Raw genomic sequence first — 12330 nt, 5'->3', positions numbered from 1 at the left:
ACTTACCAGTGCTCTCCATGGAAAAAGGAAAAACCAACCAAACTTTGCTTTAAGACTAGAGAAGTGAATGCAGGAGTTCCCTGAAAGAGGCCTCCTCCTCCAAAACAAATGTCACAGGCAATTTGGTATGTGCTCCACTGCCAATTATAACCATAACCCATGACAGTCAGAGCAAGACAGAAAATCAGGAGAAAGGATACTGACACAGAAAAAGAAGAGAGAAATGCCCAGACAGAAGTGGCCAACCCAAGTGATACAATAAGACCTGGCAGCCTGGAACTGTAGACCATTTCCAAGAGGGCACATCTAAGAAACCAGGGAGGGTTTCTTACCTCCCTTCCAGCCACCGTGGGAAGTAGGTAAAGAAGTACTTTTTTCCTGTTTTACAAAGAGGATTAAGAGTCCTGAGGAGGTTGAACCACTTGCCCAAGGCCATCCAGTTCATAAATGCAGGGACAAAACCATGTCTTTTGCTTCCTAGGTCAGTGCTTTCATGATCTCCCATAAGGCAATGGTAGAGAGCTAACTGCCTACTTCAAAAATAAATAATTTTTAAAAGAAACAAGGAAAGAAACAGTTGTCCAGGTCATAATAAAGAAACTATCCAGTCTTCATGGACACCACGGGGGCTAAATTGGTGGCAATTGTAAGGCAGTTCCTTTTACTCCCAAGACTTTGCCCCAAACAAAAAGATGGTAAGGCCCATCAGGGAAAGATACAGAATCCTGATAGTGGTTTTCATCATCCTTCCCCATTTGGACCTCACCCAAAGAGGCATCCACCCTGGTGCCAAGTAAGACTGGGCATTCTCTTCTCCATGGGATAAAGCCAGAGGACTCCCAAGGAAACTCCAGCTTCTCTTGGAGCCTGTAGGCTGACGGGCTATTTCCATCTGCCACATTCTCTCTTCCAACATTCTCTTCTCTTTGAGGAGAGTGGGAAATCCCTTGGCACTGGGCTGTTCAAAAGAACAAGGTTGGCTTGTTCAGAGAAGCCAAAGGCTTCTTTAGGCCTATCTTCCTAGAAACAGAAATGCCCATAGGTGCTTGACACCTCCACTGTCATGTTTTAGCAATCCTACCATCTTACATATATTATTGCATTCACCCTTGGTCATACCTGGCATATCTTTGAACTCTTGCTTTCTGTTCTGCATGTGTCTACAAGCTGCTTTGAAAACCTACTGTTTTGATTGCACCTATGCCCATGTTGTCCATTATGAAGGCAATGTGATGGTGTAGGAGTGGGGAGGTAAAAAGACCTAGATCTTTTGGCTCTTTAATTCACTAGCATACAGGATAGTTAGCATGTACATGGATGTGCTTTGTACACTGCAAGTCACCATCATTAATATAGAGACTCAGGCATTCTCAGTGTGGAGTTTCTCTTGCTTAGTTCAGAGCCAAGACCAAATAGATAAGTTTAAAATAGATATTTTGATGATATAGTGATGATAAAGGCAGGTGCTTTTCATAGTGTATAGACCAAGCAAGTCGGGTGGACACATGTCTGAAATTTGATATTGTACTACTTTGAGCATATCATTCTGCATATCAAGAAACGATTGATTTTAAGACATCTCCCAGTTCAGTTACAAAGGTCCTTCAAAGTATGAGAAAGCCTTTTAAAAGGACAAGGCTTCTCTTTTGTTTGACCCCTCACCTTAATCGTTGGGCAAAAGATACTGTGGAGTTGCCCTGTTCCACGATGTTCTTTGTGCACTAAGATGAGAGAGCTTCAGGGCAACAGAGTAGTGGCCAAGGTTACAAGTTCATTTTCCAATAGTGTACCAGCGAGGGGGACAAAGTTCAGCTCAGCCCTTCACTAACATGCTGAAATGACACAAGGCAGGCTATGAACACAGGTTATTGAAAAACTCTGTGTTCAAAGGTTGGCTCAGTCACTATCTGATAATGTGACCTTAAATAAGATACTTGGACTCCTTTGCCTCAGTGTCCTCATCTATAAAATGAAAGGAATGGATTAGATCATCTCCAAGGGCCCTCTCAGTTTCAATGACCTTTACTTTTCAAAATAAATTATTGTAATTTATCCAGGTGATTGATCTTGGGGAGAGGTCATGCATTCTTTCTTATCATCATGATAATATTTGGGAAATGGTTGTATTTTTGTGCCCCCAAATCACTCAAGTCCAATCAAAACTCTCTAAAATGCCTGATTCCTTCCAGTTGGAAATAATCAGGGGCAAAATCTAGCAGTTAACACAACAAGAGCTCTTTACAATCCTTCTGATGGATTGGGGAGTTGAGAGATGCAATCTTAAGCTTCCACGTTAAACCCTTGAGAGGACACCAGTTAAGGAGCTGAGATTATTAGACTTCCAGAAGTGATGGAATTTCCAAAAACAATCTATTCTCTGTCTCACTCAAGATTACACCTAAACTGAAAGAGATGGCATGCGAGCAGGAATTTGAGGACAGATACTCTTTTCAATGCCCCCCAAAGGGCTGTCAGTGCTTATTGTGGACTTACTTTTAGAATCGATTCTTCAGACCTATAAGGCACACCCATGACATTCTTGTAAATGTTCTCAAGTCAGCTATGTCTCCCCGTTCCACCCACCACCAGCTGTTTCCCATCTGACCTACTGCAGTGGCCTCCCACTGGCCTACCTCCTTCCATGTTTGCTCACCTCTAATCCATTCTGCAAATGCAACAAGAGCAAGATTCAAACATGTAACTCATGATCATCACCCCCACCACATGAGTCACATCAGTGGTATTCCATCACTTCTAGAATAAAGACCAAAATGATAAACATGACCTTCGGGGGAGCAGGGGTTGCATCTTCTGATCCCTTCCCAGCTGTCTCATCTTATCTTGCACCGAACTCCCTACCTCTCCACTCCAGCTGAATAGAATGTCCTCTGATTCTTTCTGCTATGTTGTCTCTGCATATCTTGTTCACTCTGCCCCTTCCTCTGCCTCCACCCTTAGGTTTAGATAATTTTCACTCTTCATCCTTCAGATATCAGCCCAATTGTCTCTTTCATGGGAAAGTCTTCACTGGCCTCCCTGGCAATACCAAGCCCTCCTTATAGGCAATCATAGCAGCATACACTTCCCCTTTCAAAGCCTTATCTCAGTTGTGACTTCACAACCATATAGGTATTTATTTGATGCATGTATGTCTAGCCCACTATACTGTAAACTTCACAAGAACAGGGACCATAATGATTTTTGTTCAGGCATTGCATTCTCAGTGCCTAGCATAGTGCTTGCCACATAATAATCACTCAATAAATAACATGTCAAATAAGTTAATGTGCTTGGCACTTAGAGCACTCCAAGATGAATAACACAAGATGTCCTGCTGTTCAGAATCCCACAGCCATGAAATGGCAAGTCTGAAATAGGCAAGGCAATACCAAAAATGGGTATAAGAAATGAGAAAGGCCCTTGTCAATTTCTTTTGATTCATTGAGCCCCTTTATACCTTTTCCATATGAACATCAACCCATTTAAGAATCACTTGCTCAAACATAACTCACTCCTACACTATCAGCGTCTTCTTATCTGTAACCCAACATTTTACTTCTTGTGAACAACACAATTCCTCCTTCTACTGGTACAGTGTATAATTGTTGGCACCACGGGCATGACTCTAAGTTTCAAATAATTGGGGTCATGTCAACAGACATCCTGCTTAAATCTGCTAAGTAATTCGGGTTTGCACAGATGTGGCCCACATCAGGGGCCACATCTGTGTTTACGGAACAACTCTCACTGTCAGTCGTGCCTGTCGCAACATGTGATGTGAGATCTGAAAACATGCAGCTCCAGTTCTGAGCTGTTGTGTGTGTTTGGTTGGTAGCTCAGAGCTGGTGTTTATTGACAAGCATGAACACTGGACTGAGTAATCATTATAAGCATTCTTTGCACATTTCCATCTCCCATTAGCAGAGCGCATCTCCACACCTCTCTGTCCTCACTCTGCAGATGGGGAAGTGGATGGGCAGGCTGAGACCCAAGGTCCCAGATGCCTTTGAGCATTCAATGGGATGGAACAGAATGATAGAAAAGATAAGCTGACACTTTTTATTTGTGTGACCTTGGCTGATTACCTATTATTCATTTGTCCATTCAATTCATCCACTCACTCACCCAATCAACAAATACTTTTGGAGCACTTGTTTAATAGCTGCCACTGTGCTAGGCACTGAGGATATGCTGGAGAACAAAACAGATGAGTTCCCAACCTCTATTGACCATAGTCTAGGGAGGAAAAGAGACCTAAAACAAAGAATTACTTTAAATACATGGGCTCACAGTGTTAGAAGAAACCTGATATCGTGGACTTGCTTAAGAAAGAGGGAGATCTAACCTAGTTTAGAGCATGGAGAATGCTCTGGGAAGCAGTAGTTAAGCTGAGCCCTGAAGGGTGGAATGAAAGTTTAGACAAAAACAGCATGATAAGAGGATCAGAATTTTCCAGACCCAGTAACCTCACAGATGAAGCCCTTGAAGAAAGAAAGAACATGGTGTGTTTGGGAAACTGAGCAAGTCTGGAGTGGTTAGAGCCGCAAGCTGGGAAGGGAGAGAGGTGTGAGTTGAGATGAAATGAGACCAGGGGCTTATTATGGCAGGGGGACCATGTTGAGTACTTTGGACTCTATTCTAAAGGCAACCAGAAGTCTACCTAGAGTTTTAAGCAGAGCAAAGATCAGATCAGAATTGGGCAACATCTGTCTGGCCTATGTCACAGTGACTTTGAGGAACAAATGAGGCCAAAGATAAATTCTCCAGGTAAACCATAAAGCTTGGGACCATCATTATTCTTAGTATAACCACTAAACAAACTCCCATGAATGGTAAAGCCTATGAAAAAGGGAATAAAGGTTTAAAAATGACCACTCAGGCCATTTCAGAGACTCTGTCCCTTGAAATGCCAAACATGCTGGTTTTCTCCATGTTGGATTTGAATGTGTCATCCGACTGTCACTTATCATCCCCCATGAACATACAAGCAGCCATTCCAATCAATGGCCTGTGTCCTAATGCATCGATTCATCTTGGCCTTTCCATGGGTCTCTCTGCACAGCATCTCTGCTCATTAAAGGGAATGTGCCTGCATCATAATGATAATGCTCTGCATTTACCCAGCACATTGCCCAGGGGTGTCTCAAAGCATTTTGCAAATGTTTAATTAAGTTAGTCTAGTGACTGCAGGGGAGTCCCTAGCGTCTCAGCACCAAGGGGTCTGGGTGGGAGGGAGGTGATAGCAACAAGTGCAAGGCCTGCCTCCAGCACCAGCTCTGGAGCACAGGGGCCAGTGAGACCATGTGCAGGGGGTCTCTGCGTCACTAGGGGGAAGCACTCACACATGCTTGGTTGTGGCTCTATCTGGTAGAGGCAGCCTGTAGGCCCTCTGTCATAGGTGCCCACAGAGAGAGCACCAAGGCCAGGAGGCCACAGCTGGGAGTATGGAAGGGCAGAGATAGAAGTCAAGAGGAAGTGGCTTGCCTTCTTTAAGAAGTTGTGAATGTGATTTTGAAGGTAGCTAAACTCTCATCTGCAAGTGTGTGTGTCTTTGTGTGTGTGTGTTGACATGAGGAAGGGAAGGTGAAGAGAGGAGGGAATGTGGATTCACACACACCGACAGGAAGGCAGTCTTAAGCAAATTATCTTAAAGTTTTTCTCTGGTTATAGGATTACATTTTGCTCCACCCTCAGAAGTACTTTCAATTTTGCCCCAAACCCTACAAACACCACTGTCTTGGAGTAGAGAGCTGCGTGGTGTAGAAATCTGGTAAATGGAACAATATCCATGACCTGCTGTGTTACTACCTCCCTGCCCTCCAGGGAAAGGCAGAGGTAACCAAGGCTTCACAGATTAAGAAGCAAAGTCCAAGTCTCAGCCCCCCACCAGCAGCATAAAAAGGCAAGAGGGACAAATGGCCCCAGGAGCTTGGTGTCTATAGCAGGGGCAGAAGGAGTAGGAGAATAGAGCAGAGCTGCCCCAAGGTGATGCCAGCCTGTCTCCTTCCTCCAAGTGCCTGCCCAGCCCCTGTGTCTGGAAGGTGTCATTCAGCATCCAGAGGTGCTAATATCCACCGCTTCTGACAGCCTGGCTTGTCAGCAGCCACAGGCCATCTGTGGCCTGACACTTGAGTTCACTGACAGGAATAGCCAGGCTCTGCTTTCCTTCTGTCTTCTCTCCCCAGCCCTAACCAGCTGCAAGCAGATGGCAGCAGGCCATGGGCCCCTCTTCAGTGAGCCAGGGACAGGAAAGCCATAGCACATAGGCTGTGGGTGATGGGGCTCCTGGAGTATCACTGTCCAAAGCTGATAAACAAGTCCATGTCCATAGCAGCCCACCAAAAATATTGCAAAACAATGTTTTGGGAGACCATGGGGGCCATGTCTGCTGCCCTAGTTTTCAATGCGGGGAAGCCAAGGTTTAGGAAGCTCAAAGTCAGCATGCATATCTCATTGGGAGTCCAAAAGGAGAATGCTGAATAACTTCCTGTTTTACTGGATCTATGTTTCTTGGGGCAAGAGAGTATCTTACTTAATAGATTTTGTTTAATTGGAACTTGTCTTCCTGGATAAATGAAAGGATGAATTATATTCAGCTAACTTTCATCACTGTGGTAAAGACCGTAACACCCGTGAGCTGGTATGGTCCCGGCTTGTCTTCTTCCTCCTTCAGCAATAAGGAGTGCTCACTCCTTCTATGTGCAAGCCTCTCTTCAGAATGAGGTGCTTTTGTTTTTGCTTTTAATGACAAAAATTCAGAAATGTTCCACTTGTTTTCATCTAACTTACACTTTTGGCTACTCTGTCCAACTGGAAACAAGGAACCCATTCTACAGATTGGTAGGCTGAGATTCGAGAGAATACCTTGAGCCAACCAAAGAAACCTCAAAGAGCTCCTTCCCAGGTCTCAGTCCTCTGCTTTTCACACTCTTGGAGGCTTAGGGGGAGTCCCACCTCATGGTATTCGTACTCTGCCCTGTGAAGCTCTGACACAGGTTTGAGGCAGGGAGTAGGAGCATTAGTATAGGGGTGAGTGGCTGACGTGGGTGGCTCAGGCCCAGAGCTGCTACATAACAAACCCAAGGCAAGTGCCAACTGTCTCAGGAATCTCCTTCTGTAATTTTCCAGGCTACAGAGACATGGCAGAGGGTTCTAAGAATGACAGAAAGCACAGAGCAGACAGGACTGAAGCAACACACAAGGACCTCAAGCTATTCGGGATCTCTGATTAATCTCAGGTTGACCAACGCTGCCTGGCTCCAGGCTACTGAAAAAGCCATCTTTATGAGGCTGCAGACACCTGTCTCCTTCTCAGACCTGCTATTGCCACTGGGCCAATGCTGAGCGCTGACAGCGTGTAGTCTGACCTTATTAACATGCCCATCATTTGTAAGGGATTGAGGGCCACAGGGGAGGTTGGGATAGAGGGGCACAAATCTATGATTGGCAAAAGGATGACAAGGTCTTGATCATAACTGGATGCTCAGTCCTTGTTCATATCTCATATCTCATTTATAGTGAGTCTAGGGCTGGGATTCTCCCATGGCAAAAGGTTCTCCTATTGGGTCCCTCATGCAAACCAGGCAATCTTAGCTGGCTCCTCAACTCTGTGCTGGTCATGAGGTAAGAGATGGGGAAAGAATTTATGGAAACTTGGCTGTAGAGTTCAGGCCAGGACTCACCCCAAAACCAAGCATTCCAGCCCAAGGAGCCCAAGGCCCAGGAAGATGTGAGAAGGTATGTGGGTGTAAAGGAAGAACCCTACACCTCACAGAGCTGTCTAATGCAAGTCCAGGGCTTGCAGACCAAGCCTGATTAAATACTGGATGTGGCTGTCGCTGTGAATCCAAGCTGACGGATCTGTGCATGGGCCACCACTCTGTCCAGTCCAGGTAGATGGGGACACTTTACGGCTAACTACTCTGCTTAGAGTCACAGAATAGGAGGCACAAGAAGGTTGTGTGGAGGAGAAGGGGGCAAACAGGAGGTAATGGTCTGAACTTGAGAAAAGAAGGGCTATGCTGTGCTCCAGGGAACTGAGCGTTGACCACTAAACGCAGCGACACCTCCTCACCCTCACCCCCATACCATCCTGCCAGGTCTCGAACCTGAAGGGAAAATGTAGGCAGAAGATGGGTTTCTGTTCGAGCGCTGCAGGCCATAGACACATAGATTTTAAAGTGCAGACCAAGTGAGGTTACAGTGCTTCGGAAGGTTCTGGCATGCTTGTTGAAGATGTATGTCTGAGGTGGGGGCAAAGATTCTGCATTTTAATCCCTTTCCCCCACTCCACCCCCAGCCCCACCCTGTGATTTGGATGTAAATGTCCTTTCCTCCAGGCTTGCTTCCCCCACCCCCCCCCCAGTTACTCATCTTTCCACAGAGCCCCCAGACCTAAGATCAACAAGGCTCCCTGCCTTACTTAGGACCACAAAAGCTCATGATCTCACGAATGTCTTGAGCCCTGATGTGACCCTTAAATTGTCAATTTAGGCCCTCTCCCCATCTTGGGTGGAGGTTCATTACAGTTTCCACTTGTTACTTCTTTCCCATCCCTGAGATTCCACCTAGAAAAGCAATTTATGACCATCGGTCTCCTCCTGGAAGGCACCAAGAGACAACAACATTAGCCTTAAAATTATTCTGGGATGGAAACATGTTTACCATGACACAGAAAGCTGCAGAATAAAATGGTATCGAGGCCTAACCAGGTCAGGGTTTCACTATGACATTAGCTTCTGTCTTAAGACACAGGAAACAGTAAATGGCTAATGAGCTGGCATTAACCCTGATGGGAGAAAAAGCATCGTTTGAAACAAAGAAAGAGAAAAGTCTAAAAACCTGATGAATGAAGTAAGAGAAGCAAGGAACAAGAAGTCACAAGTAAGCCGTTTCTGCTCATCAGAACTTTTGGGCGCAGCCAGGTTTCACTTCCTACAGGAACACTTCATGAAGTGTTTTCCTTCTCTCCACACACACACTCCCCAAAGCCAACCTTTCCTCCTCACTGGAAGACCTCTCAGGCCGGGGCTCCTGGCACAATTAGCATACAGAGCAGGCTCTTCCCTGTGCCCTGCCCTTGCTCCCGTCCACCACACTGAGGGCCAAAGGGCCCGGAGACTGAGGTCATTCCCTTGAGCACAGCTGGCTTTAGGTACAGAGGCTTCTCCAGCAAGCAAGGTCAACACTCCCCATCAATGGAGTGGAGCTGTGTTTTCGGGTGCCATGGGACCTCTAGAGGGAGGTATCACCCTGATTTCTTCAGGGTGCACTGCAATGCAGCTTCAGCTGACTAGGACTCACCCCCTCCCCTTTTGAGGTGTAATTTTCTGATTCCTGCCAGAAGAAGAGCAAGCCCACAGCCAAGAGCCCTTGGGCCCCAGCACAGGGGGAGGAGGGCGATCTGGCACTAAGAGGTCCCAGAGGCTGCCAGTCAGTCAGGGGACTTGCACACACAGGAAAGTTTGTCTTCTCACACTGTAGACCCAAAATGCCCACCTGGCTCCCTCTATCAGGCTGGAGCAGGTACTTAGTGCTCCCTGCCTGCCCTGCCTTTCTCCCCTGAACCCTGTCTGGCCAAAACCCCCTCCCAGGCTTGAATCTGGAAGAAGAATGACAGCAACCCGCACCCTGAACTTCTCAGCCTAAAGAACAGCCAGGAACACGATTATGCAGAGCCCATCTCTGCTACAAAAGGTAAGGTATGATTTTAAAAAAAACATTAGAAAATGTTTTCCATCATACAAGGAATTTCTTCTTTTATTTAAAGACACTTCTCTCTTCTTTCTCTCCAGTAAACTTTCATTTTTCTAATTTCACTCTGGTAGCTTAGAAATATTAGAGCTTTAATTTCTTGAGAATAAAAACCCAAACCAAGTGATTCTCAATACAAAAATATAAAATTATGTGTTCTACCTATATCAGGATATGTAGGGTTTAAGAATCTCAGATTTTGTGTCTGTGTATATATGTATGGGATTTTACATTTAAGCTAATGTTTACCTAAATGCATGTATTTCAATCTGGGGGAAAAAAAGGAAAAGAAAATCCTTACTGGGCTGGGGTTTAGTATGGAAACCCCACAGACCCTTTGATGCTGCCTAAAACCTTGGCAAGCATAACCCAATCCCTTCAGCATTGTTTGAAGGATGCCTGCAGGCATTCAGTTGTCTGCTTGAGAACGGCAAGCATGCAATTATCAAATCTATTAAAATGTGTTGGATTTTGCAACATTTCCACTAAGCTTATTCTGGTAGGATTGCAGCATCTTACCTGTGTCACTGCAGATTTGTTTTCCCCAAACAAGTAACTGCTGTGATAGGTAGGATCACATCTAAATCACTAGATAAGGTAGGGAAGGTGCTGAGGAGAATCAGGTAAATCCAGATTCCCAGCCTTCCCCAGGAGAACATGCCAAATTCTGTCAAGGGAAATTCACATTTCCCAGGTGAGGAGTAGGAGGAGACACGGAGAAGATTGTGGATTCCAAAGGCATAATCTGCCCATTTGGTGGAAGGATAAAGAAAGGGTGAGAGGTGATAGAAGGACTGTGTGAAGATAAGAAATGCAGGAGCAGAGGAGGATCAGGAGAGCAAGGAGCTGGAGTGAGAGAGTAGGGAGACGGGGGTTCTGGAGGGAGGAGGGGAGGGAAGAGTGGAGGGAGAGGAGTGGAGAGAAAAGAGACAGGCAGAGAGACAGGAAAAACAGAGATAAGGGGACATGGAGAGGTGGAGACTGATTCAGAAATAGAGAGAAACCAGATGGAGACAGAAATAAGGGTGCCCCATCTGTCCTGCAGGTCCCAACACAAGCGGCCAGAAGGATTTACGACTGGGAGTTTCAACCCCTCTTCTCTTACCCCTGGGACCACAACTGGTTAATGCCAGTTGGTGGTACCTTGCAGAGAAACAGCGGTGCCTCACAGCACGGTGCAGCTCTCGAACCCAGCTCACGGATCGCAACGCAGGGAACAGAGAGCAAATCCTGTGCTGCAAGCATCTGCGTGCGTGTGAGTGAGGAGCGGATGTGTGTGCGTGCATACAGCAAGCCTACCTCTTTCCCCCACATGCATCTCCCACTCCCTCTCTTCTTCCTGGGCTCTCCTCCTTCCCCCTTCCTCTTCTGCTCTAACATCTCCAAATCGCCCCAGGAATACACAGACCCCTTCCCGCGGTACCTGGGATGAAGAGCAGGGCGGTTGTCGCGGAGAAGACGATCCAGCAGGCGGGGTGGTACATCTTGAGGCTGCGGTGTCTCAGCTGCTGGGCTTGCTGCTGCTTCCGCTGCTGCCTTCCTCTGTGCTGAATTCTGAGCAGGTTTAAATCCAATGTTTGCAAAGGGAGGGAGAGAGCAAAAGAGAGGGAGCAAGAGGGAGCGCGCGAGAGATGGGAGCAGGCAGGCAGCCTCTCTGATTTTTTTTCTTGCACATACACACAACTGGTAAGAATCATCAGCACCAATCTGTACAGGGCTCAAAGCAGACCTCCTCCAAGGCACGCATTGGCTCCACTCTGCTGAGCGACACCCGGAGGCTTTCCTATCTGGGAGGCTTGGCTCCAGGGGAGTTGAAGCCTGTCCCTTCCTCACCCCTCACCCGGCACGGCAGTGTGCACTGGTGTCTATGTCAGTCTGCCAGTGTGTGGCTTCCGTGGGCACACACGAGCGCCTCGGTGGGCAGTGGGGAGGAGGCTGGAACTGTTGGTGTCGTCCTTACCCAAGCAGGGCTCAGGGCACAACAAGAAAGGAACTGTGACTAAAGCCCAAGCCAATTCCTTATCATTGTTCCTTCTTCCTGGTCTCCAGGTAGGGGGCCAGAAGGAGCCATAACCCACAGGAACACTGAGACATTTAAATCTGCACCCCACTCCCCAATTCTGCTATTAAGAGCACTTGGAAGCAATTCAGTTTTCCCAGCAGGAAGATGGGTGCATTAGGATTTTTTCGCAAAGGATGCAGAGAATTGGCCAGTTCCCCACAATTAGAGCATTCTGAAACTCTACCAAGACAGGATGCTATAGAAGCTCAAACAATTGCTATGATTACAGCATAGGCAGGGATATATTCAGATTAGATCTCAAGGAAGCGAAAACTTGCTGAAGTCATCGGAAACTGTCAAGAGGAGGCCTGGAAGAATACCTGTAGCTTTCCGTCTTTGCTTTTTCCTTTCGCTGTCCAGCCTGTCCCACAGTATTTCTGGGTGTGATATACCCCAGAATTTCTCCCGCTCGGCACCTGCTCTAAAACAGCCTGTAGCCTTCCCTAAAGCATGCTTATGGGTGATACATTTTGCTTGCTGAGTAAATGCTACCCTGAAGTATCCTTTGAACTCTG

At 46.6% G+C, this 12330-nt stretch overlaps 1 protein-coding gene across 2 annotated transcripts in view; it reads right to left on the bottom strand.

Annotated features, from left to right (window-relative positions):
- Nucleotides 1–11793, bottom strand: part of OPCML (opioid binding protein/cell adhesion molecule like) — a 1015190-nt gene extending 1003397 nt beyond the window's left edge. The window contains exon 1 of one of the 2 annotated variants that reach the window (XM_081799083.1): nt 11177–11793. In XM_081799083.1, coding sequence (XP_081655209.1) covers nt 11177–11450 — 274 coding nt within the window. In that variant the 5' untranslated portion in view covers nt 11451–11793. The remainder of the gene's footprint in view (nt 1–11176) is intronic. The other variant, XM_081799082.1, reaches the window with a different exon arrangement.
- Nucleotides 11794–12330: the final 537 nt, after the last annotated feature.

The sequence above is a fragment of the Leptonychotes weddellii genome, chromosome 11, assembly GCF_054177405.1.
Source record: "Leptonychotes weddellii isolate Sample4059 chromosome 11, ASM5417740v2, whole genome shotgun sequence".
NCBI classification, from domain to species: domain Eukaryota; kingdom Metazoa; phylum Chordata; class Mammalia; order Carnivora; family Phocidae; genus Leptonychotes; species Leptonychotes weddellii.
Note: the sequence above shows the minus strand (reverse complement) of the source record. Positions and strands in the feature narration are given on the sequence as shown.